The sequence below is a fragment of the Lycorma delicatula genome, chromosome 4 (assembly GCF_047948215.1).
Source record: "Lycorma delicatula isolate Av1 chromosome 4, ASM4794821v1, whole genome shotgun sequence".
NCBI lineage: Eukaryota > Metazoa > Arthropoda > Insecta > Hemiptera > Fulgoridae > Lycorma > Lycorma delicatula.
The window spans coordinates 6732159-6755841 of record NC_134458.1 but is presented as its reverse complement, the minus strand read 5'-3'; the positions used below and the strand labels follow the sequence as shown (position 1 = coordinate 6755841).

The 23683-nt window shown below is 36.3% G+C and overlaps 1 protein-coding gene across 1 annotated transcript in view; it reads left to right on the top strand.

The window, feature by feature from the left end:
- Positions 1 to 23683, top strand: part of LOC142323692 (uncharacterized) — a 40049-nt gene that overhangs the window by 14000 nt on the left and 2366 nt on the right. Inside the window, exon 4 of the mRNA XM_075363796.1 lies at positions 2350 to 2563. Coding sequence (XP_075219911.1) covers positions 2350 to 2563 — 214 coding nt within the window. The remainder of the gene's footprint in view (positions 1 to 2349; positions 2564 to 23683) is intronic.

Here is a 23683-nt window from a genome sequence, read left to right as displayed (position 1 = left end):
ATATGAGTAAAATTTCATTAGCAAAAGCCACATTTAACAAATAATGAATACTATGGGTTACTAAAGTTAAGCAATGCTGGAAATCTCAGGACAAGTAAAAGTGCTTATTGTAGCATCTTAAATGTCAAATGGCCACAGCATTTGACTCAAAAAAGAGTATCAATCACAAAAAAAGAGTAGTAAAGTTAACAAGTTAACTCTATAAAATCTTAAGTACAAAAAAAAAATATTAAATTGCATTGACAAATTTGGATAGAGAGGTAAAGAAGAAATTTGTCTAAGTGAGCTGAATTTGTCTAAGTAAAAATTATATATATATAATTTTTGTAATATATTATTTTTTCATTAAAAATTATATATTTATATACATATATAATTTTTACTAGATAAGAGAAGGTTTGACTACATTCACAAAAAATAAAGTAAGCCTGTATAAGAAAAAAACCATAAAAAATGATAAAAACTGGTGCAAGAATCTGAATGATATTTTACAAAGAATGATTTTGTACTGATGGGCAGATCAGTGCTGTAATTTATAGTTAGAAACTTAAGACTAGCCTTAATTTCAATTTAAGGAGATAGCATGCTAATTTTCAACCTGAGATTTGCATAGAGTTCAGAAAATAACCGAACATTTTTAATTATGCGCCATCGTAAATATTTAGTGACCTGCGGTTGGCAGCATTATATTAAGTATAACCTCCTCTGTCACCACATATTCTTGGATTGTTGATATCTCGTTTAGTTTTTGAGTTAATTGTTATTTGAATGCAACGTGTTTAAATATTAGTAGTGATTTTCATGAGCAACGATTCAACGTACAGTTTGAATCTGGGAAATCCGTGAAACTGCGGCAGACTTTCACAGAAACATTTCAACTTTTGAAACAAGCTTACAGAGATGATGCTCTGGGTCGTACTGCAATGTTATGAATGTTTTTCACGATTTAAATAAAAGAAGTCGTCAGTCGATCGAAGATGTCCCTTGACCAGGAAGGCTTTCGACCTCTACTGATGACACCCGCGTTCAGAAAATCAACGATCTGGTGCCTCCAAATCACCAATCGACTGTTAGAGAACTTGCAGAAGAGGTTAGCATCTCGATCGGATAATGCCATGACATTTTGACTAAAAAATTGTACGTGCATCGAATTGCAGAAAGAATGAGTGGACGTTTGTCGGCAACTTCTTGAACAAGCCGATGATGATGAAATAAACATCGTGCAAAGGATCATAATGGGAGGAAAGCTGGGTTTACTGCTTTACTGCTATGACATCGAGACAAAAGTTAAATGATTAAAACATCGCTACTAACACAACACGTTGCATTCAAACAACAATAACACGAAAACTAACCGAGATATCAACAATCCAAGTACATACGGTTACAGAGGAGGTTATGCCGAACACAGTGCTGCCAATCGCACGTCACTAAATATTCCCGTTGGCGAGTAATTAAAAATGTTTATTTTCTGAACAGACCTCGTATTTAGATGTGCCTGTTTGCCTTTGAAGTTGTAATATGTTTATACTTCACTCAGGCCAATTTAATTCTTTGTTGGTCTGGAAATATAATATTAGTTCTCTCACTCCTCTAATGTAAAGCTATGTTGTGTGTACAGATCCTCAGGAGACAAGCGTAACAAAAGCACTAACTTTCTAGGTAAGGATGCAACAAAATCTTCATATACTGGCCCTAAACCTATCTCTGTAGGCAACATACTTTAGTCTGAATTGCAGGAAGGCTGTGAGCTTCTGAAGAAATAAAGAAATGTTGGAAAACCCAACCCATGACAAATAAGTATACCTTTTTCATTGAGAAACCTAGTAAAGACTTTTCTAATTTCATATTAGGACTGAATAGGCAGTCTTACGAAAGTTAACAGTTTTACCTGGACCCAGTATGTTCAGGATTCTTTACAAATTATGGGACTCTACCTATTCATAGACAATCCCAAGAGCTTAATAAAACCTTTTCTTTTTTGAATTTAAGAGATTTTATATAAACAAAACTTGTTCTTTATAGTTTCCCTCCTTCTACTTCCAACATTTGAGCTAATAAATCAAAATCAATTGAGATTCAAAGTTGATTTTGTTAGCTTAGAATAGTAGGAGATTCACAAAAACCTCTAGACTGTGGGGCTCAGGTCGACTTCTTTACTTTAATCTAATTTTAGAAGACAAACTGCACTTCTTTCAATCTTGTTCAATTAGGTAACTGGTGCTGAACTGATACCCTTAATTAATAGTTAACATATAAAATCTACAATTAATGATGGTGTGTAGAGGATAACCAGCATCATAATTATTTATTTAAATAATCTGAAATATCATTGTTCACAAATTACAGGCACATGAGAAATGGGTAAAATTATACAGACAAGAAATGATGCCACCAGAATCAGTGGGGCGAGATACACTAATGCTGTCTTTTAAAGCTACACCTGATATGTTTCCACGATGTGTACTGAGTCTACGTTGTGTGGCAAAATTAGGATCCAGGCACTGGCAACACCAGAGATGGGCACTTCTAAATACACACACATACATGACATCTTCTTCAGGTATACTTTTTTTAGTTTAAAGTAATAATTGTTTAATATTCAGAATATTTGTTTGTATGTCAATTATTTTATTATTTGCTACTACCTTATATTATATTATTCACTAATTTTTATGTTACTTTGATCAAGATTTCCCATAGTTTTTACCGACTCTTCTCAACAAATACCCACAGAGTAACAAATCAACCTGATGCTGACATAATCAATAAAATGAATAATTATTTACTATTCTGAATAAAATTTACTTTTTTTTTCAGAAGCTGCTATTTTATTTGTCAATCCAATATGTATATGCTGCTTTTTAAGTTTGACAGTATATCACTATTTACTACAGTTTAAAACAGACTGATTTTAAGAGAAAAAATAAAAAAACTGTTATTACTAAAAATTTAGTTTATTTATTTATTCTCATTTATAAAATTTAGAAATGAAAATTTTGGTTTAAAATTTGTCATGTATATTTACCTGACAGCATTAAAATTAAAAGCCCTTGTTAACACCGGTTAAACAATTTATCTGAATTCATTACAAAATCCTTAACAATTCCCAAATAAAAAATGTGCCATAAGTTATTACAATTCATTAGATTCCATTAGGTGATCATGTAATACATTAAAAAATTAGAAAATTTTGTAATCACTGATGACCTCATGCCATCAACAATATCAAATATAAAATAATTTATTTCAATTAGACAAAAAATTTTATGAACACTTGCTGTGTGAAGTAAAGCCTAAAAACTAAACAAGCAAGAGTCTAAAATCATAAAAGTTTTATGCAGTGAAACAAATAATTTTAAACTTTATTGCTTAGATCAGTGTTTCTCAACCTTTCAATATTTGCGACCAAATTTTCAATTTGCCAAATTATTTTGCCAACTGCAACTGAAATTGTAGAAACTATGAAGATAATTTTGCCGAACAATTGCTGTCCATATCTCTGTTAAATGATACTGTTGGCAGTTGATTTGATGATTTCACTCAAGATATACAATATCAGTTTTCGGGAAGTTACATGACAAATTGTTTTCAATTCAGCTTGATGAGGCAACATATAGCAATAAAGATGCTCATTTCATTGTCTATGTTCAATTTTGAGATGGTATGTCAGCAGTAGAAGAACTACTTTTCTGCAAACCAATAGAACTCAAAACAACAGCACTCGCATTATTTGCTATCTTAAATAATTTTATAAACGAGGCAAACATAGAGAGGAAAAATTGCATCGGAATATGCACTGATGGTGCTTGTTCAATATTTGAAAGATTCCAAAGTATACAAGCACTTGTGAAACAAAAATCTCCACAGTGTGTCTGGACACATTGCATGATCCACAGAGAAGCTCTGGCTTTCAAAGAAAAGAGTCCAGGTCTGAATATTGTGCTAACGATGGTTGTAACCGTAGTAAATTATATAAAAATGAGATCCCTAAAATCAAAAACCTTTTCTGCACTTTGTAAAGACATGGGTGCAGTACATTCAGCATTACTATTTCATTGCGAGGCAAGATGGTTATCACGTGGAAAATTTTTGCAACACATTTATGAATTAAGAGTTGAAATCACCATTTTTCTAAAAGAGGAAAACCGACCGGAAGCCGAGAAGTTTCAAGATGGTTTATTTGTAATGGAATTGAGCCACTAGTCAACATATTCAAGAAATTAAATATCCTGAATCTTCAACTCCAAGGAGCAAATACACATATGTTGGATACGAGTGATAAAGTTAATGCTTTTTGTAGAAAATTGGAATTGTGGAGCAGAAATTTAAAGCAAAAAACCTAGAAATGTTTGCAAATGTGGACGAGTGTGTTAAAACTTACATGGCTGAAGAACAACATGAGAAAGTTATTTTTGTAACCATTGAAAATCATTTAGTCATGCTGGTAAGGAATTAAAAAAGTATTTTCTTGCTAGCGAAAATTTGGTAGCAAGTTACAAGTAGATTAGGGACCCGTTTCAAAATATTCCAGAAGGGCTCTCAACTGCCGAAGAATTAAATCTTCATAGACTTCACGGCAAATGGCGAAATCAAAACACAATTTAGTAATAAATTACTACTTGAATTTTGGGCAGGGGTGGATGATGAGTTTTCAGCACTGAAAACAAGAGGATTTCCTATACTATTACCATTTTCAACATCCTACCTTTGCAAAACTAGATTTTCTGCAGTGGCTGATTTGAAGACAAAATATAGATCTCAACTAAATATAGAAAAAAAAATTACAGTATCTATTTCAAATGTTAAACCTTCCTTCAAAAAACGTTCCTCTGTAAGGCAGGCTCAAGGGAAGCACTAATAATTATTAAATTTGTTTTTAAATTAGTATTGATAAGTTAATTATTAATTGCATTGTACAGTACTGATACAATTCTATTTACAAGTGCATTTTATCAGTGTAAATGTGTTTTTTATTATTTATTATGGCAGAATGTATTTTGTTTTACTTTCCTTTCAGTAAATTAATAAAATTTTCTTTTCGATATGCTCACACCTTCTATTTAGTGTTATCACACGCCCCCCCTTGGGCAGCGCGCCCACAGGTTGAGAAACACTAACCTATTATTACTTTTTATTTATCATTCTTAAGCACCCTAGGACAACCAGCCCCTCGCCGTTAGGCAAAACCAGTCGTCCTAGCATGCCGTGCCCCTTGCTCACCTGCAATCACGGGAATACCCACCGGGGTCCCTCTAGCTGCATTGAAGCATGCAGACTTCGACAACAGGTAGCCGACAGACCCCTCCACCAGAAGGCTACCCGTCCCCTTCCCTAACCTACTAGATACGATTACACATTGCGTGCACCCTTCACTCCCCTGCAACTTTCACACCTCAAGGGTCCCCTATGCCATCATCGGGGAGCCTCGACCTACCAAGGCAAGCCACGACATCCTAGGCAAACGGTTGTCTCCCTGGTTCCTAATTGTCGCCATGATTCGATTTTTTTTAAAAAATTTTTCCACCAAAACTTCTATCAGTAGTCAGGCCCAAGCCGAGGCATCACCGTGTAACAGTGAAAGCAAAATTTGCCGAACAAACGGCAACCACCAACAACACAAACAGCAGATAAGATAAACAAGAAATTCCACAAAACATAATACACATGGTAACAATGAGACACAAAAAACACATTAAAAGTAAACAATAAAAACATGGAAACATAATGACCCAATCAGTTGGAAAAAGAGTCAGTCATCACCAAATCAATCTCCACTCAATTCTAGGTATTCCAGCTCCTTCTTCTGCAAGATATCTGCCACGAGCCTCGCAACAGTTCCACTCAGCCGCACCACAGACAAGCAGCTCTGGTTATACAGCCCCTTAATCTGTATCCATCTCGGACAGTCAAAAAATGTGTGAGAAGGCGTATCTCCCAGCCCGCAATATAAACAATTCGAAAATTCTCTCCGCCGGAATTTGTACAAATAAACGCCAAATCACCGTTGCTGGATAGAAAGTGACAAACGTAGTAGTTGACGTCACCATGTTTCCTCCCCAGCCACGGGGCAAGCCTGGAGATGAGCCTCCGGGTCCAGGCGCCTGTTGTAGCAGCGGTCCACTGCTCCTGCCATTCCTGTTGAAGATTCAACGCATCTGCCTTTTGCATACCTTCATAGGCCCTCGTAAGTTGCCGAGCTCTAAGTCGGAAAGGGGGACCCCGGCCAAGACCCTCGCAGCCTCTCCGAAGACTATCCTATACGCGGCCACGATCTTGAAAGCTGCTCGTCGCTGCAACGAGGCCACCCATTGTTCGTTGCGTTTTATGTCCAACGCTCCACACCAGGGCGGGATTGCGTATAACAAAGTTGAGGTCGCAGCCAAAAGAAGCACCTTCCTCTTGGCCATCCTCGGCCCATCTTTGATTCCCAAGACCCTACGTAGAGTGAAGATGACACGCTCCGCCTTACCAGTCACCTCACACAGATGCTTGGTAAATTTTCAAATCTTTCAAGCCAAAGCCCCAAATACTTGACATGGGGCATGTCGGTCACTGGTTTCATCAACATCAATAGAGACAGGCCTAACACGTCTGCGGCCCACCACCGCCACCATTTGAGTCTTACTGGCAGCCAACTTCAACCCACATGCGCCCAACCATCCACTGATCTGACGAACGGCCACTGTCGCACTGCGTTCAACATCGCGTTCAGAATGCTCACTCACCAAGACTAATTCATCGGCATACGCCAGTACAGTCGTGTCGCCACGGAACCCCATCAAAGGCAAGGTTCCACAGAAGAAGCTCCAGCACCGAGCCTTGAGGCACATTCCCGTGCATGGCAAAGCGGACTTCGCCCTCTTCAATAGTTGTCAAAAGGTGACGCTCATGTAGAAAATCATGTGTGACTGCGGGTAAGTAATCACTGATGTTTCTCCTGGATAGTTCGTCTGTAATCATTACCCAGGGAACACTATTAAATGCGTTATGAATATCCAGGAGAACCAGGAAGGGAAATTCTCCTGGTCTTCCCCTCCAGGTGCCGCTTCACATTCACGCTCCCATGCCATCACCTTACGTAGGGCATCAACCGTCGATCTCCCTCGAACAAAAACATACTGCGCAGAGGAGAGGCTGCTGGAAGTCTCCAATTTACTCCAGAGCCGCTCAACCAGTAGTCGTTCGTAGAGTTTTCCCAGAGGGGAAGCAGGAAAATTGGCCTAAAGACTCAGGCAGGCCTGCCACTACCGGCTTTGGGATTAATACCAAGCGACTCCGCTTCCAATCTTTCGGAAAGAGCCCTGATCCCAACACCCCATTCAAAATGTCCAGCACAATCAATCTCAGGGTGTGCCCCAACAAGATGTTTCAACAATGGTCAGTCACGCCGTCCAATCCCGGGTTCTTCGAAACGCCTATGCTCCCTGCCGCCTGCCGAAGCTCTTCAACAGTAAATTGACGTGCACGAGATTCCCTCACAGCCTGGTGATCCGCTTTCACACAAGGGAATAGCGTCGCTACCGCCGGAAGTACTTGGGCACGAGAAAGCGTTGGGAGGGGCCTACCAAACCTCTTCATCAATATTCTATAGGCCTTGCTCCGCGGATCGATGTTTAACTCCTCAACCAGCTTCCGCCAAGCTTCTCTCTTTGCCTCCTTGATCATCACACAGACCTCTCTTCTAGCGACCTTATACCCGAGCTCCGCCCCGGCACCTCAACGGCTTCGCGTCTACGTAACCGCTGTAACCTATTTCAAGCCCGATGGGCAACGGCTAGTTGTACACCAATTTCCCTGGTCCAGCAGTAGACTCTACGTCGCTTCGCGGGAGCCCGTGGACGCAGACGGTGACACTCCTCCTCAAGCATCGTTGAAAAGTCATCAAGTCCCCAGTGCGGAAAAACTCGTACTCGGGCCGCCATGGCAGCCGAGAACGGCGCTGTATGTCTGTCCATGGGCCGCCATCGATGTTGCATGCTGGGTCGGGCTCTATCCCCAGGGGGAACCTCAAAGCAAATCGCCCGATGATCAGAGGCGAGCTCCGCGTCTATTACATCCCACGAATAGATAAATGGGAGCAAACGATCTGACACGCTGTAATGTAAACAACCGAGTCCAAGCCCTGGCCCACAAAATTCTGTACCAGCGGGATGTTGAAAACAGTCATATCAAGAAAACCCAGCAAAGACGCCAAAGCGTATCCCCTACGGCTTGGCCGTGTCCCAGCCAGCTCAGAGCACTCCGCGTTGAGATCTCCGGCAAGAACTACTGGCCGATCAGATCGGCGGACCAAATCTCCCAGGGTGGCAAGGATGGAATCAAAGCGCTCATCTCCGCTGTTCGGTGAAAAATAACTGGCCAGGGCACATCCGGCTAGTCGCACAGCCACAAAATCTCTACTGACGTCCACACCGAGAACCGCATGGTCGTGTGACACAGCCTGTATAGCGGCATCTCCGTCTTCATCGACAAACCATCCATCAGTTGTTACGTTCTTTGCATTAGGTTCTGCAACGAACACAAAGTCCGTCCCGGCAGCCATGGCCGCAGCCCACAGGTCATGGGCGGCGGCACTCCGATTCGCGTTTAGTTGATACAGTATCATGACGAATGGCGCCTGCAACCGTAACTTCCGGTCCCGTGTCGGTCTGAGTCACAATCTAAGCATCGCCGAGAGCTGTTACAGCTATTAACCTTGTGCCCAGGCTCACCACAGTGATAACATACAGCCGCACGATTCGGCCCCTTACAATCAACGGCCTTATGGCCCTGGCCTCAACATCTACAGCAGCCAGGACCTCTTCCCTACTATCCAGCCAGTTGGATGGCACGAGTGCCATCCAACTTTCAATCGCTCCTTACCAATCAATTGCCCAACATCTCGTCTCAAAATCTGGATCAAGGCGGTCTGTGTCTGCCCGTACGCAGACCGAAGGGAGGTAACTTTGACGGGACATCGCTGCCTGCAACCCTCTGGATAGCCACCTGCACCTCTTCACGAATGTTGTCCAGGTCGAGGTCTCTGACGTGGAACATGACCGATCTAGCGATATCAGGCTTATCCGTAATCACTGCCTGTCCCACCTGCAACCCTAGGAGCTTCAGCATATCCTCAGTCTTAGGAGAAGCCTCCTTGATCCTGCTTCATGTCATTGGCTCTAGCACATTTAACAAATAAAATGTAATCAGCCATATCCTCTCCCAACCCCTTTCTTCACAGTCTTTAAAAGATTAGCGTAGTTCATACCCGCTTTACTGACCGTGACCACCTTCGATGCAAGCCCTTTTGGCGCCGTCCGCTTAGTCTCCCCGATCGGCACCTGAAGTAAAACCCACCGGGAGTCCAAAGGGTCCTCTCGTCTTACTCAGAATTCCACCATCTTAGCAAAGGTGACACCAAAAACACCACCCGGCGCTACCAACCGAAGCCTGTCACCACCAGCTTCCGATCCTTGGTAAGAGTTCGATACACCTGTCCTGGCAAGTCTATCGCACCTTCATCAATAACAACAACTGCAATAACAGTCCAGCTGTCGGCGTCTTCATCCCCCGGATAATGAATCTCCGTACTGTAACAGTCCTTGAGCACAGACCCCCACGGATAGTCGCTCCAGAATCTAACCTGCTCCCAATACCTAGAGCCAATTTACGGATGGGACTTACCAAGGGGCAGTAGTTCAATGACCCTACGTCAACGCAAAAACCAAGCACTCCTCCATTCCTGCTGCGGGTGGGGGACCCTGAATCACCTCCACCCTACTAAACGCGTCCTTGTGCCACCTCGAGTCAACAACCTCCACAAATTCAGCCAAATCCCCAGTACGGAGGACACTATCTATGGTTTCACCCTGCACCGTTCGTGACTGTGAATGCCTCAGAAAACGAACGAGTTGAAAGGTAGATCAGTGTACATTCATACCAATCAAAATTATGTTTTACGCAACAAAGAAATTCAGACCTACACCCAAATAAGACGACCAACATAGGTTATCTAACAAGGGGAACGTAACCTCATTCCGGTCCGCGCAGGAACCGTGGACCAAACCCCCCCCCCCCCCCCCGATCACATCTTGGAGTCTCGCGTGGCATTACCAAGTCACGATTAGGACCGCCACCGGAGGAACGAAGCCACAATCCCGGGTTGCACGGGCTACCACACCTCTGCGGCGCGGCCACCCCCACCAGTGGGAGCCCCTAATCGAATCACAAACAACACCAATATAATCGTGGCACGATGCCAATACGCCCATCTCCAACCAACCCAATGCCTAGGCCGGAACACTAGCCGACCGGGATCCTACCACAATCGAGTATCTCGATTAAACTCCCTCTGCAGACCTACACACCGCTAGGGCGCGAAGAAAACCAGCCACTATATACCACTCCTCGCGGATCATCCAGTTAATAGGGAGATCCAGAAAGGAATGTATTATCTCAAATTCCCTAACAGCTCGTGTACGTTCGACCTCGTATCGGGGACAGACGTAGAGAACGTGGTCCACTGTCTCATCAGTCTCACAATCCGAGCATTGACTCGAATCCACCAAACAAAACCTAGCCAAACTCGCCCGAAAGGCACCATGCCCGGAGAGAAACTGAGTGATATACCGATTGGAGGAGACCCATCCAATCGCACTTAAATCAGACACTATAGAAAATATACCATGCGCGTAGCGACCTGTGGTGGATTTGTCCCACCTGACCTGCCAAGACACAAGGCCCCAGTCTTCAATCTTCTGCTTTCGTTCTGACGTCAATAGGTTATTTACTTTGTGATGGACCACCAACTATCGTGTGTGAAGTTGAATTAAGAGAAGTCATTGACATCCCACGAGGACCGGCGAACAGAAGCACCACCCCGGCAGAGCGCACGCGTACCGGGGCTAGGGCTAAATACAACTGGCTGCGCCCTGGTTCCCAGAGGGCATCGTTCGAGACCCACTGATGTACAGCCATCCACCCAACACGATAGCTCCTACCTTGGGTTACGGTTGCGGAGCGGGAGGTGCCGCAACTGCACCGAGTGTAGAGTGTTTAAAGGAAGAATACGTCCGGTACTAGTGTAGTGTTGCCAGTATAACCTGTGTGTGTATAATGCGTCCAGCAGCCCCGTGTTTAGTGGTAGAAAGGCTACAGGAGCTCGGGCCGAGGGGACGCAACTCCCTAGTCTCAAAGGATGAGACCCCCGTGCGGGAAAGAAACACTAACCTAGATTAATACTACTTAACCCACCGGGTTGGTCAAGTGGCGAACGCGTCTTCGCAAATCAGCTGATTTCGAAGTCGAGAGTTCCAACGTTCAAGTCCTAATAAAGGCAATTACTTTTATACGGATTTGAATACTAGATCGTGAATACCGGTGTTCTTTGGTGGGTGGGTTTCAATTAACCACACATCTTAGAATTGGTCGACCTGAGACTGTACAAAACTACACTTCACTTACACTCATACATACTAGATATCATCCTTTAAAGTAATACCTGACGGTGATTTCCGAAGGCTAAACAGGAAAGAAAAAAAAGATTAATACTACTTATTATTTATATGAACTCAATGACAAAAAGAATTTAACTGTTGAGCAGGTATGAATTAATACGGAAAAATCTATTTAATTATCTGTTAAGTATATTATCACTTTTATGTCTTTATGTCTTTATGTCTTTTATGTATATTATCAATTAACCACACATCTTAGAATTGGTCGACCTGAGACTGTACAAAACTACACTTCACTTACACTCATACATACTAGATATCATCCTTTAAAGTAATACCTGACGGTGATTTCCGAAGGCTAAACAGGAAAGAAAAAAAAGATTAATACTACTTATTATTTATATGAACTCAATGACAAAAAGAATTTAACTGTTGAGCAGGTATGAATTAATACGGAAAAATCTATTTAATTATCTGTTAAGTATATTATCACTTTTATGAATGTTGTACACATAAAAGGTTTACATATACTAAATATAAAGCAAATTGAGTCAAGTAGGCAGATTTTATTTTCATCAAGTTTAGTAACAGTTTCACGTTTTGTATATATGGGAAAATTATATTTATTATATGAGTACATACGAGGTCTGTAAATAAAGTAATGAGGCTAGTTTTTTTGGCAGCCAAGGTGGACACTCTGTAAAGTTACTAGTAAACATACAGTTATATGAACAGCTGATTTATATTAGGTATTAATATTTTTAGTCTATTGTTCCCACGTGAGACATAAACAAACTTTTCGTGAAATGAATTTTTGTTGTGCGTTACAAAAATGAGTGATACTAATTATAAGCTATCAATTCTTGTGTTAAAGTCGGTGAGAATGCTACTGAAACTTTTCAAAATTGAAAAGGACGCATGGAGATGACGCTCTGTCACGAGCCCAAGCTTTTAGGTGGTTTAAAGCATTTTCAGATGGCCGGGAATCAGTTGCAGACGATCCATGCTCTGGAAGACCGTTAACGTCAAAAAGTGACGACAATGTTGAGCGAATCAGAGACTTGATACGGTATGGCCGGAGATTAAATGTCAGAATGATTGCAGAACAATTGAATTTGAACCGTACCATAGTCCATCAAATTTTGACAAACGAATTGGAAATGAAAAAAGTTTGTACAAAATTGGTCCCAAAAAACCTCACTGTTGAACAGAAATAAAACAGGGTGGAAGTGTGCCGCGATCGTCTAGGGCGAATTGAAACTGATCCCGATTTTCTAAAAAATATTACTACTGGTAATGAATCTTGGATATTTGACTACGACCCAGAAACAAAACGCCAGAGCAAGGAGTGGCACATTTCAAACTCACCACGTCCCAAAAAAGCAAAAATGATCAAATCAAAACCATACTAATTTGTTTCTTCGATAGTAATGGTACTGTCCATAAAGAGGTTTTGCCTACAGGACTGACTGTAGATCAATATGTTTACCGACAAATACTTGAAAGACTGCGGAAAAGAGTTGCCCGCGTGAGATCAGCCATCAAAGACAACTGGATGCTACATCATGACAATTCACCTTGTCACACTGCAGTCTCAATTAATGAGTTTTTTGCAAAGAAAAGTATTCCTGTAGTTCCTTAACCGCCTTATTCACCTGACTTCAGTCCCTGCGACTTTTTCCTGTTCCCGACTTTAAAAAACCACCTCAAAGAACACCATTTTGGAACAGTAGAAAACATAAAAAAAAAATGTAACCGACTATTTAAAGGATATTCCGGTTTCTGAGTTCCAACACTGCTATGAAGAACGGGAAAATCGTTTGAAATATTGCGTGGCTTCCCAAGAGAATTATTTCGAAGATGATACAGTCCGTGTGTAACTGAATTGTAACTAAAAAGTTTTTTTGAACCAGTCTTATTACTTTATTTACGGATCTCGTATATAGTATACACTATATACACAAGCATAAAACTTAATGTAGTTTTAAGTGAATTTGATAATTATATAGAAAGACCACACGCATTCAAAAGTCAATAATCTTGGAATATATCTTATTTTTGACTGCACTAATTGTAAATATACAAAAAAAGTGTTGGTCTACTGCAGGTTTTTAATTATAATGATTTTAAAACGAAAAAGTTGCATATTTCTGTAGCGGTGAGGTGAATGTTTTGAATTCTTTCAATTGTGTATACATTGTGTATACATTTTAAAATCGGCCAGTAGAATATTCAAAGGTTAATTAGATGAGGTTAGCGAGCAAAGCAAGCATTAAGTTATGTTGATATATGAAGTTGAGAACACGGAATCGTTAGTTACCTAACTTCATGTAAAAATGTAATTAACTATGTAATTTTTTATTTATTTACGATGTCAGCAAACATAACCTAACGCTCACGTTGCTCGCTAACCTAATCTACTTTAATCTAGTTTCGGCATATGTTGTTATGATCATAGAGTTAATCATCAAAAAACAAGAAAAAACTGAAAATTGATCTTGATTTTTTCACGACATCCTCCCTTAACGAATTTTGAAAAATCTAATATGATCAATGCCCCATGTGTAGAAATATTTGTGCTAAATTTTAAGAAAATCAGTTTGGTCATTAAAAATAATAAATAACAAAAAAATAAAAACATTAATTTCCTTCTAAGCAATTTACAATTCAAGATTAATGAATAAATAAAGAAAAGATCATGTGTAATTATACTAAGTGAACTGAAGGTTTGCCCCACTCTGTATTTGTCAACAGAAATGTCGGCTGACTTAGGTGTGACGGGCTAGCAGGGTTTATTGTACTACCTAACTAGATGACATCATCCGATTGCTAATAACATGACACATTTGCATATAAAATGCAAACACAACTGACTACTACAATACAATGACTAGTACACTAGACATAGCATTTGGCGAGGGGCAAACTTTCAGCTCACAAATTGTAAATGTATACTTTTTTAATTTCTTATATACTATTTCTCTTAATAGATTTATTAAGTATTTATAGAAAGTTGACATTTTATTACTAGTAGAAAACACGATTCTATTTACATGTGATTCCCAGATTTCTCAAATTTTCTTAAAAACCATTGATAATTACAAGAAAAACACAAAAAGGAAACATTATACGGGTATAAAAATCTATCTTGCCTACTAATACACTGCATAACTCTCCAAAGATAAACTTTTTGGGTGTCATGGGTTATACGATCACCACTATAAATATATAAAATAAAATAAAAATATATACATTTTGTGTATGAAGTTCATAAAAGAAAAATAATCGCAAGTAGAAACACAAAAATATGTCCGATAACAAAATTAAACTATTAATTTGTTATCACAGAATTTCCTTATTTTGTATACAACTTATCCACTATTTATAATAGTGTCATTGTTTATAATGATAAATTCTTATTTTTAACTACAAATAATAATATTTTATCTTATCTCTGTTGATTTACTTTCTAATATACTAATTATTCTAATAGCCGTTCATTCCGTAACAAGCATTCACAGCTTAAGCATGACTTTTCTTCAACTAGTACGCGAAATTATGGATAAAGAAGCTGCAGTGCAATTCCTTCGAGAACATAACATACTGCATTTGCCCGAACCGTGAAATAGTTTTAAAACTATCGGACACGCAAGATCATTGGCGTTGTAGTCGGAGAGAATGCAGGTCATCAATCAATCTGTTGCCGAAAAAAATACATGGTTACAGGACAGCAAACTTTCATTTGATAAAATTATTTTTTTCATTTATGCTTGGTCGAAGGAATTTTCTTCGAATAAATTTTGCATTGATGAGATCGGAATTGCGAACAATGCACTCACAGACTGGCGAAACTATCTGCGTGAGGTGTGCGCAAATAACTTGTTAGTTAATCCTGTTAAAATTGGAGGTCCTGGGACTACAGTAGAAATACACGAGTCATGTTTTGCTCGCCAAAAATATAACGTCGGCAGAGTTTATCCGACACAGTGGGTTTTCGGAGGCATCTGCGTCGAAAAAACCAATGTTTCATGAAAACGGTGCCTAACCGGACAGTTGAATGTTTGCTTGCCGTTCTCCAAGAGCACGTGCTACCAGGCACTATAGTTTCCGATTGTTGGTGAACATATGACGGAATACCGCAAATCGAAGATGAATTACAGAAATTTGCAGGTAAATCATTCGCAAATTTTCGTTGACCAACAAAGTGGGACACACACACAGCGGATTGAATCGCTCTGGACTGCTATTAACCGAAGAAACAAGAAGATGTGGAACACGTAGAGTCCTACCTGTGGGGGTTTTTGTGGCACCAAAAGAACAAGGGAGAAGATTTATTTTCGCAGACTCTGCAGGATATCGTTGTACTTTGGCCACCAGAATAAATGTTCATGTATTCGTGGTACCTTTTTTTGTATAAATGTTCGTTTTTGTATATAAATTATCCTATTAGATAAAATAAATAAGAAATTTAAAAGTTCTATGATTTTTAAAAATAACTAAAAAATAAAATGTTAATAAGTAAAAAATAATACCTAAAAAAAGATAATAAATAAAAAAAGTGTTTATGGGAAAAAAACCTGTAAATGAATTGAAAGTGTATTGCAAGTGGCCCAAATTTTTCTTTTGTTTAGTTTTTTCTTTTTGATATATAATAATAATAGTTGTATTCTTAAGAGCACATGGTTCATTGGTTTTTTCATGATATCCCCCACCCCTTAATGAATTTAAAAAAAAAAAAAAATTAATATGATCATTGCCTCATATATAGAGATATTTGAGTTAAATATGAGGAAAATAGGTTAGGTGAATCTTGAGATGACCAAAGGCAGTGCGATCTAGATTTGTTGTTAACGATGCAGTAACATTTTCTTTGTGCAAAGTCATATTGTTTTCATTAGTGACTGTTCGGTTTGCTGATGCAATTTCCTCAAAAAATAATAAATAACAAAAAAAATAAAAACATTAATTTCATTCTAACCAAATAACAACACAAGATCAATGAACAAAAAAAAGAAAGATCACGTATAATTAAACTTACACATATTTTTAAATAACATCATTTATAGCTTTTTTTTTTTATGTATGACTGTAAGAAATATATAACAGGATGTCAACAAAAACTAAATTAATATATCAACCAGATCCTAGATTGAAAGTGGTATTAGATCAATTATTTTACAACATAAACAAAAAATGTTTAATTTTATTTTATTTTATAAGACCAACATTTCTTTTAACACATTCTTCACATGAATAAAACAAAAAAAGAAGAAAGCCATAAGGATTTACTGTACATTCAGTAGTGGATTCATTGATTTGATTGTATATATGATTGCAGTGAGACAAAGCCTTTTTTTTTGTTTTTAAGTGAATGATACACATTCTCCTAAACTGCTTTTTATGAAATTACAGAAAATTAAAAAAAAAAAAAAATTGAAAATGGTAAATGATGTTACATCTTTACATTATAATTTCTTAGTTGATGCTCTTATTTGTAGACAATCTCTGATCCCTAATGTCCATCAATAATTTTTATCATACACCTTTACTTCTACACTCCATTTATCTATGTGGTTAACTACTGATGAAAATTTTCACAACACTCATCACTAACTGCTTCCATGTTTGATGGAAAGAAACTGAATGTTAATTAAAAGACAGTATTTTAGTAAATGAAATTATGAGACTACACTGAAACAATATAAATCAGCTAATGAATACATATGACTGGCCCTTAGATAAGATTGCTGTTATCGTCTGAAAAGTAAAATACAATAACAATTGAAACAAAACAAAAGAAAAACAAAGGAAAAGAAATGAAAAATCAATTTAATTCAATAGTATATACAAAGTACTATCAAAGAACCCTTTGGAACTTGAATAGACAATTTTAAAAAATGCCATCATCTTCTAGATAAAACTATATATTAAAAATGTTCAAAACTTAAATTTTAAAATAAAAAAAAATTAAAGGTTGAAAACATTCTGGTCAGATTTGTTTTCAGTATTACAAAAATATAGATTTACATATTACACATTAAACAACAAAAAAGTGTGTTTTATTATTATAATGCGTATCAAACATATAGATGTACACACTAACATTTTACTCAATAATGTACTACTGATGTAACTGATAAATAACAAGTAACATATACAAAGTTGAAAAATTTTACAACTTTCAATAACTCTGGACCAAGTACTATCTTAAATACCCAATTATAGCAAAGCTGAGGACTATAGCAGTTTTTAAATTTATAACATAACATAAATAAACATTTTGTGGAGTATTTTCTACCACCAATCTCTCTAATAGTCAAGTGAAAAATTTAAAACTCTAATAAAGAAATACTTAAATTAAATAAGTCCTTCTCCATAGGTAGGACTATGATCTATAGTTAACAGGAGCAGTCAGATATAAGAAAATAATTTTGAAAAATTAGCATTTGGACTTCAGTGTTTTAATACTAAACATAATTATTTCCAGAATATAAATAGAAATTAGAGGGTATAATTACAAATTATATAAAGTACGGAAATACGTACGGTAATGTAATTTGTAGCTGAATTTCTTTACAAATGATGCATCCCACAACACACGGATTGTAGATCTACTGCTCTTTTCACCACACCATAAAATCATACTCATATAGCTACACATTATAAATAGCTGATAATAAATAAGCTTGAAAAACGGATAAAGTATCAGAAGAATAAAATTTTTTTTTAATTCATAAGACAGGAGTCCCTGTTTTATAAAACATTTCCATGTTGTCTATGTTAATACAAGAAGCGGTTGGATTTTCAATCTTGAAAATTAAAGTTGTTTAAAAGTAAATTAAAGTAAAATTAAAAATTTTATACTATAAGTACGAGTCGCATTCAGCCCCTTGCTTTTTGGGATTTAAAAGTTTATTTATTGAAATAATTACTTCATTCAATAAGTCTGGATGGTTTGGTGTAATGTCATTCAAAAAGGCTAAAAAAAATTATAGTTTACTAAATAAGTTTATAGGCATTGTGATATCGCATTTTCTGATGAAATAAAAAATCAGGTTGAAGCTGGAATGTACATACATTCCTGGAAATTTCTATAATTGTTTTTTGTATTTCTTTTTAACTAAGGGGGTCTTGAAACATCGATAGTTGGAAAAGATCCTATATTGAAAATATTGACTGATCACAATACTTTCTCTCTAAAGCTATGGTGATGCAACAGCAAGAGTTATAGCCAGGAAAGTAAAAATTGCAACTGGAAACTCACAAAATATAAAGAGAAGCATTAATAAATCAGATGAAGATTTTTTATAAAAAGTACTTGCATACAAGTTACTTAAGTAAAATGTATAATTATTAACAAGTAATAAATATATGTGATTAGTTACAGGCATGACCGGTGACAAAGTAAACCGGTAAAGACTGGTATGGAGACAAGTCACCTGGATTCTGTTCAAGGATTTCTACTAGTGAAAATTTTTCTGGATACTTTCTCTGAAAACCTAAATGTTTTTCATACCTTAAACAAAAACTGCAAGTATTAAATAATATTTAGTTATCATTGTAAGATAGTAAAAGGGCAGTAAAAAGAGGTTAAGGATGAGGTCAAATATGTTTAATAGGTGTTCTTCAATCTATATTACATAGGCAAACAATCTACACACTTAGGTGGCCACATCACATGGTTAATAGGTCAAAATCTGCATATCTTGATAAAATAATAGATTTAAATTCTTACAAGGGAAAAATTCATCAGCAGTAGTTACTGGTTACACATTTTTAGCACGTTCAATGCTATGAATTACATTGGTCATCATTATTAGCTTCACTGAGAGGTGGTCATCCTGAACCCGATAGGAGAAGACACCCACCTTGTGACGATCCCAATCACCCACTCTGTTCCTAGCCCTGATGGGCTTAACTGGAGATCATCTTTTAGACCCTCCAAATTTGATAACGCAACACAGTCATCAGTTTGGTCTCTGTAAGGATGCTACCAATGCAAATGTCTTGGTAGACATTTGCATAAATGTATTTACATCAGTCATCATTACTAGGTTCACTGAGAGAGGTGGTCAACTACTGTCATCCTGGTTTGCCCATATTGGATATTCGTTTTGTCCCAGACCTCTTTTGACCTCTTTGTCCCAGAATATCCTCCAGCCTGACCAAATTTGGTTGAATTTTTTGACTTCAGTGAACTTGAATGAAGGCACTGCATAGATTGTTATTTATACTCGAAATTGAAGTGTGAAATCCACATTTCTTCATTAGTTATGTTAAAAAAAAAATATGTTCCCTCCTCTCTCTTGCAGCATTCTAAATATAAACATACAGCCGCTGCCTTTGATTTTTGTGCACATCAGTCAACATTTTTGGAATCCACCTTGCACAAAGTTCATGATAGGTAGTTTTGCAATGACAATTCTGAACATTGTACTCCTTGAAATGTGTGGAAATTCGGTTATAAAAACACTAATTATTAAAAAGCATTGCTTTTCTTGACTTTTTACATTCACTTGTTCAATAAAGTCAAATTTTTTTAACAAAATTCACATCGAACCTCACCAGCAGGAGAAAAACAGGGACAACTCTACAAGAACAATTCAATTAAAACATATTTTTATATTTAGTCTAGTTTAATTTACTTTTCTGTGTATCAGAGTGGCACAGATGGTTAACGCTATCCATGTAAGAGGTTGATTCTTCAAGGGTTGGCTGTAACAGTTAATATATAACTATAAAATATAGTTGTAAAATATAACACTAATAGTTTCTTGATACTGGAAATTTCCATTCTGTTGTTGGATTCTAACTAACAACACACCCTAGTCAGGTGATCCATGGATGCTAGAAGTACAATTACACAAACAAAAAATGTACCTATGGGACTCTAATTGATAAAGGAATAATAGATATATAATGACAGAAATCTCAAAATAACAATGAGATTTTCAGGATAATAAAAGAATAAATAAAAATACTTTATTTCTCATATTACTAATGTCTTACAATTAATAATAAGACATTATGAATTGTAAGCTATATATGACCACGACAATATATAAAAAATAAAATATAATTATAAAAATATTAAAACCTTATAATAATCTACTTGTTTCAATATCTACCATTCACAAAGATTTTGACTAACCGTAGTATTACGTTTTTAACTCTAACAACAGATTTCTGATACCTTAGATTATATTAACAAGTCTAAAACATGAAAATTTAATAAATTTAGTAAAAAATTCAATAAATGTTAAAGATATTTTAAAATTTTACATTTGAAAATTTTAAAAATATTTTTAACTTATATTAGAAAAAAAGTTCAACAAAATCCAACATAAAAATAACAAATACATGTGTAAAAATAAAAACACACCTAAATAACAGGAAATCTGCTTTCAGTATCTTTTCAGAGCTATCATGGACTCCTTTATCAATAGTATTGTGAGTGGCTTTTGTTAATGATCTTGCACTGATTAAGAAATTCCTTTAAAGTGTGGTTAGATGTATGAATTAGAGTATACTGGGTTTCTTCATGTAATATGTTGTTTTGTTCAAATTTAGTTTCTATAAATTTCACATTAATCAAACATGTGAGTTTATACATGTAATATTTTCATATTATGGTTATCTTTGTATGTACACCTTCCTTTTTCCTGTTTATCCTGCGGGAATTACTGTCAGGTATTACTTCAGAGGATGAATGAGGATGACATGTATGAGTGTAAGTGAAGTGTAGTCTTGTACAGTCTCAGGTCGGCCATTTCTGAGATGTGTGGTTAATTAAAACCCATCCACCAAAGAACATCAGTATCCACAATCTAGTATTCAAATCCATGTAAAACTAACTGCCTTTACTAGGACTTGAATGCTAGAACTTTCGACTTCCAAATCAGCTGATTTGCAAAGACATGTTCACCACTAGACCAACCCGGTGGGTTTTGTATGTATGCCTGGTTTTCAAAAGTTGATTGACAAAAATAGATTCTGTTGTACATTAGACTTATACTTTCTTTTAAGTTGCACTGACTGCTGCAGTGTCATAGTCACTAAACATAGCTTTGGCCATGGGCATTTTACCCAGTTCATATCCTTAAATTTTCAGGATGCTACTCCCAGAGTCACTTCACATATTGTGGAATCATCAGGTTGTAATAATATATCGGCTTTCATTAAACCATAGTACACACATTGCTTTCTCCTGCACGATAGCCACTGCTCAGCTGATTACATGGTGCTGGTGTGTTCATTCACTCTAGTATCTAGAATAATATTTGAAAAAAAAATCAACGCAAGCTGCATTACTTTCTTCATTTCTTATTTACTACTAGAATGTGCTGAATAATTTATGTTCGCCTGTAGTTAACTATATTGGTTCTCAAACAATAACAGAAGGCCATATATGAAACTATAAAATTCAGTCCACTATTTAAAGTCTCTGACAAATGATATAAGTGATTTATTAAAAGGCAATGAATCTTTAAGATCATATCTAATCAGAAAGATACACTGCATTAAGAAAGTCACATGCTCTTGATTTTTTAGATTGATAGAAATTTATGGATTAATTACATTATTAAAAAGTAGTAATAAACAAAAGAAATTATAAAACACAGCAGAAGTGATCTTATGAGGATATATAGTCCTGGACACAATTTATTTTATAATATTTCTTGAATGCTTCACATCCAAGGATTTATTTGTTTGAGACTGTGAAACCCTTTGCTTTGCTGAACCCTGTTGAAAATTATGTGGTAAACTCAAATCTGTTGATTAAATGGGACAAAAGTCCTTAGCCAACCTTTCAAGAATGGGCATGCACATCTTGTTTTGACAAGTGCAATGTACATCACTTTGCTGGAACCACCTTTGGTTTTGAGAGTCAATTGATAGTACGAATTAGGAAAAATGATCATCATTAACAATCCTTTCGAAGAACATAGTACCCATACTATAATCTCTATAATCTTCAGCCCAAACTCCTGATTTTTATCTTTTGTAAATTTTAATACAAATCATATGAAATTTCAATCAGATTCAGAGAATTAATAATTATTAAATGAACCAAAACTTCTACTATAAATAAATGACATAACAGACATCTTCAAAAAAGTTATAAATTAATAAAAAACCAACAAAACAAAATCAGTTTTGCACATAATAAAATTTGTAGTCTTATTCATTGTACTAAAACACAGTGCATAATAGTTAACCAAGTGCCCTGTATAAGTTGAAAAGTAAAGATGAATGAATAATGATGACAATAAGGAAGATTACAGCTTTTTTCATAATAAGAAATCTAATAGTTTTCAAAACATAATTAAACAGCTAAAACAGTAGAAAGGTTTTAGTAAAACAACTTCATGATTTGATGGCTATAATCTACATTGCAACACAAAAAAAATTCACAAAACTTTGGTAAAATGTTTTAAAATTTTTTCCCTTATTTTAAGAACTTAACGTAACATATTAACTTCATCAGCATAATATATTGAAAAAATGTTAATCGATTGTTGGTAATGAAGAGTTGAAAATATGAGCAATTTTTAAAATAAAAGAGTATTTTTTACTCAAGTTAATTTCCCTTGCAAAATGAGCAATTTAGGTACATCAATTAACCTGCTAAATCTTGCGTAGTACGTACACATATATAATCCTCATTTTACTCCTAATAAATTTGAATATTAAGTATGCACTAGTAATTTAACTCCTATGTAAACAAACAAATTAGTAAAAAAGTCGCTACTATAATACAAGCAATTTGCTAATATTAATAAGGCATGATTTGAAGTAGAAGGATGTCTGGTAAGTTCATTGATCACTCTGCCAAGAATCATGAAAACAATATTGCACGTACATAAGTAAACCTGGCAAGAATAAGAAATAGAACTGCAAAAAATAGGGTTTTTTACAGACGTACATAGAATATTTACATTAAAAATCATTACGTTGGGTAAAAATTGGTAATGTCATAAAGAACCATTTTAAAATGAATTTAATAAAAAAAATATCATCATTTATGAAAAAAATAAATGGAAATTATTATTTTTGCAGGACAAACGACTGTCATTTCAGAATTAAAAAATAAAATATTAAAATGAAAATGGATGGCAAAATTTTGGTAAATACTTTTTTTAATAGTTTTAATAAACAAATCTAGTTTAAATGAAAATAACAGGTATTCGTGCAGCAGTGCTAATGTGGACATTATATGATTAATCTTTGTTTACTAGTTCTAA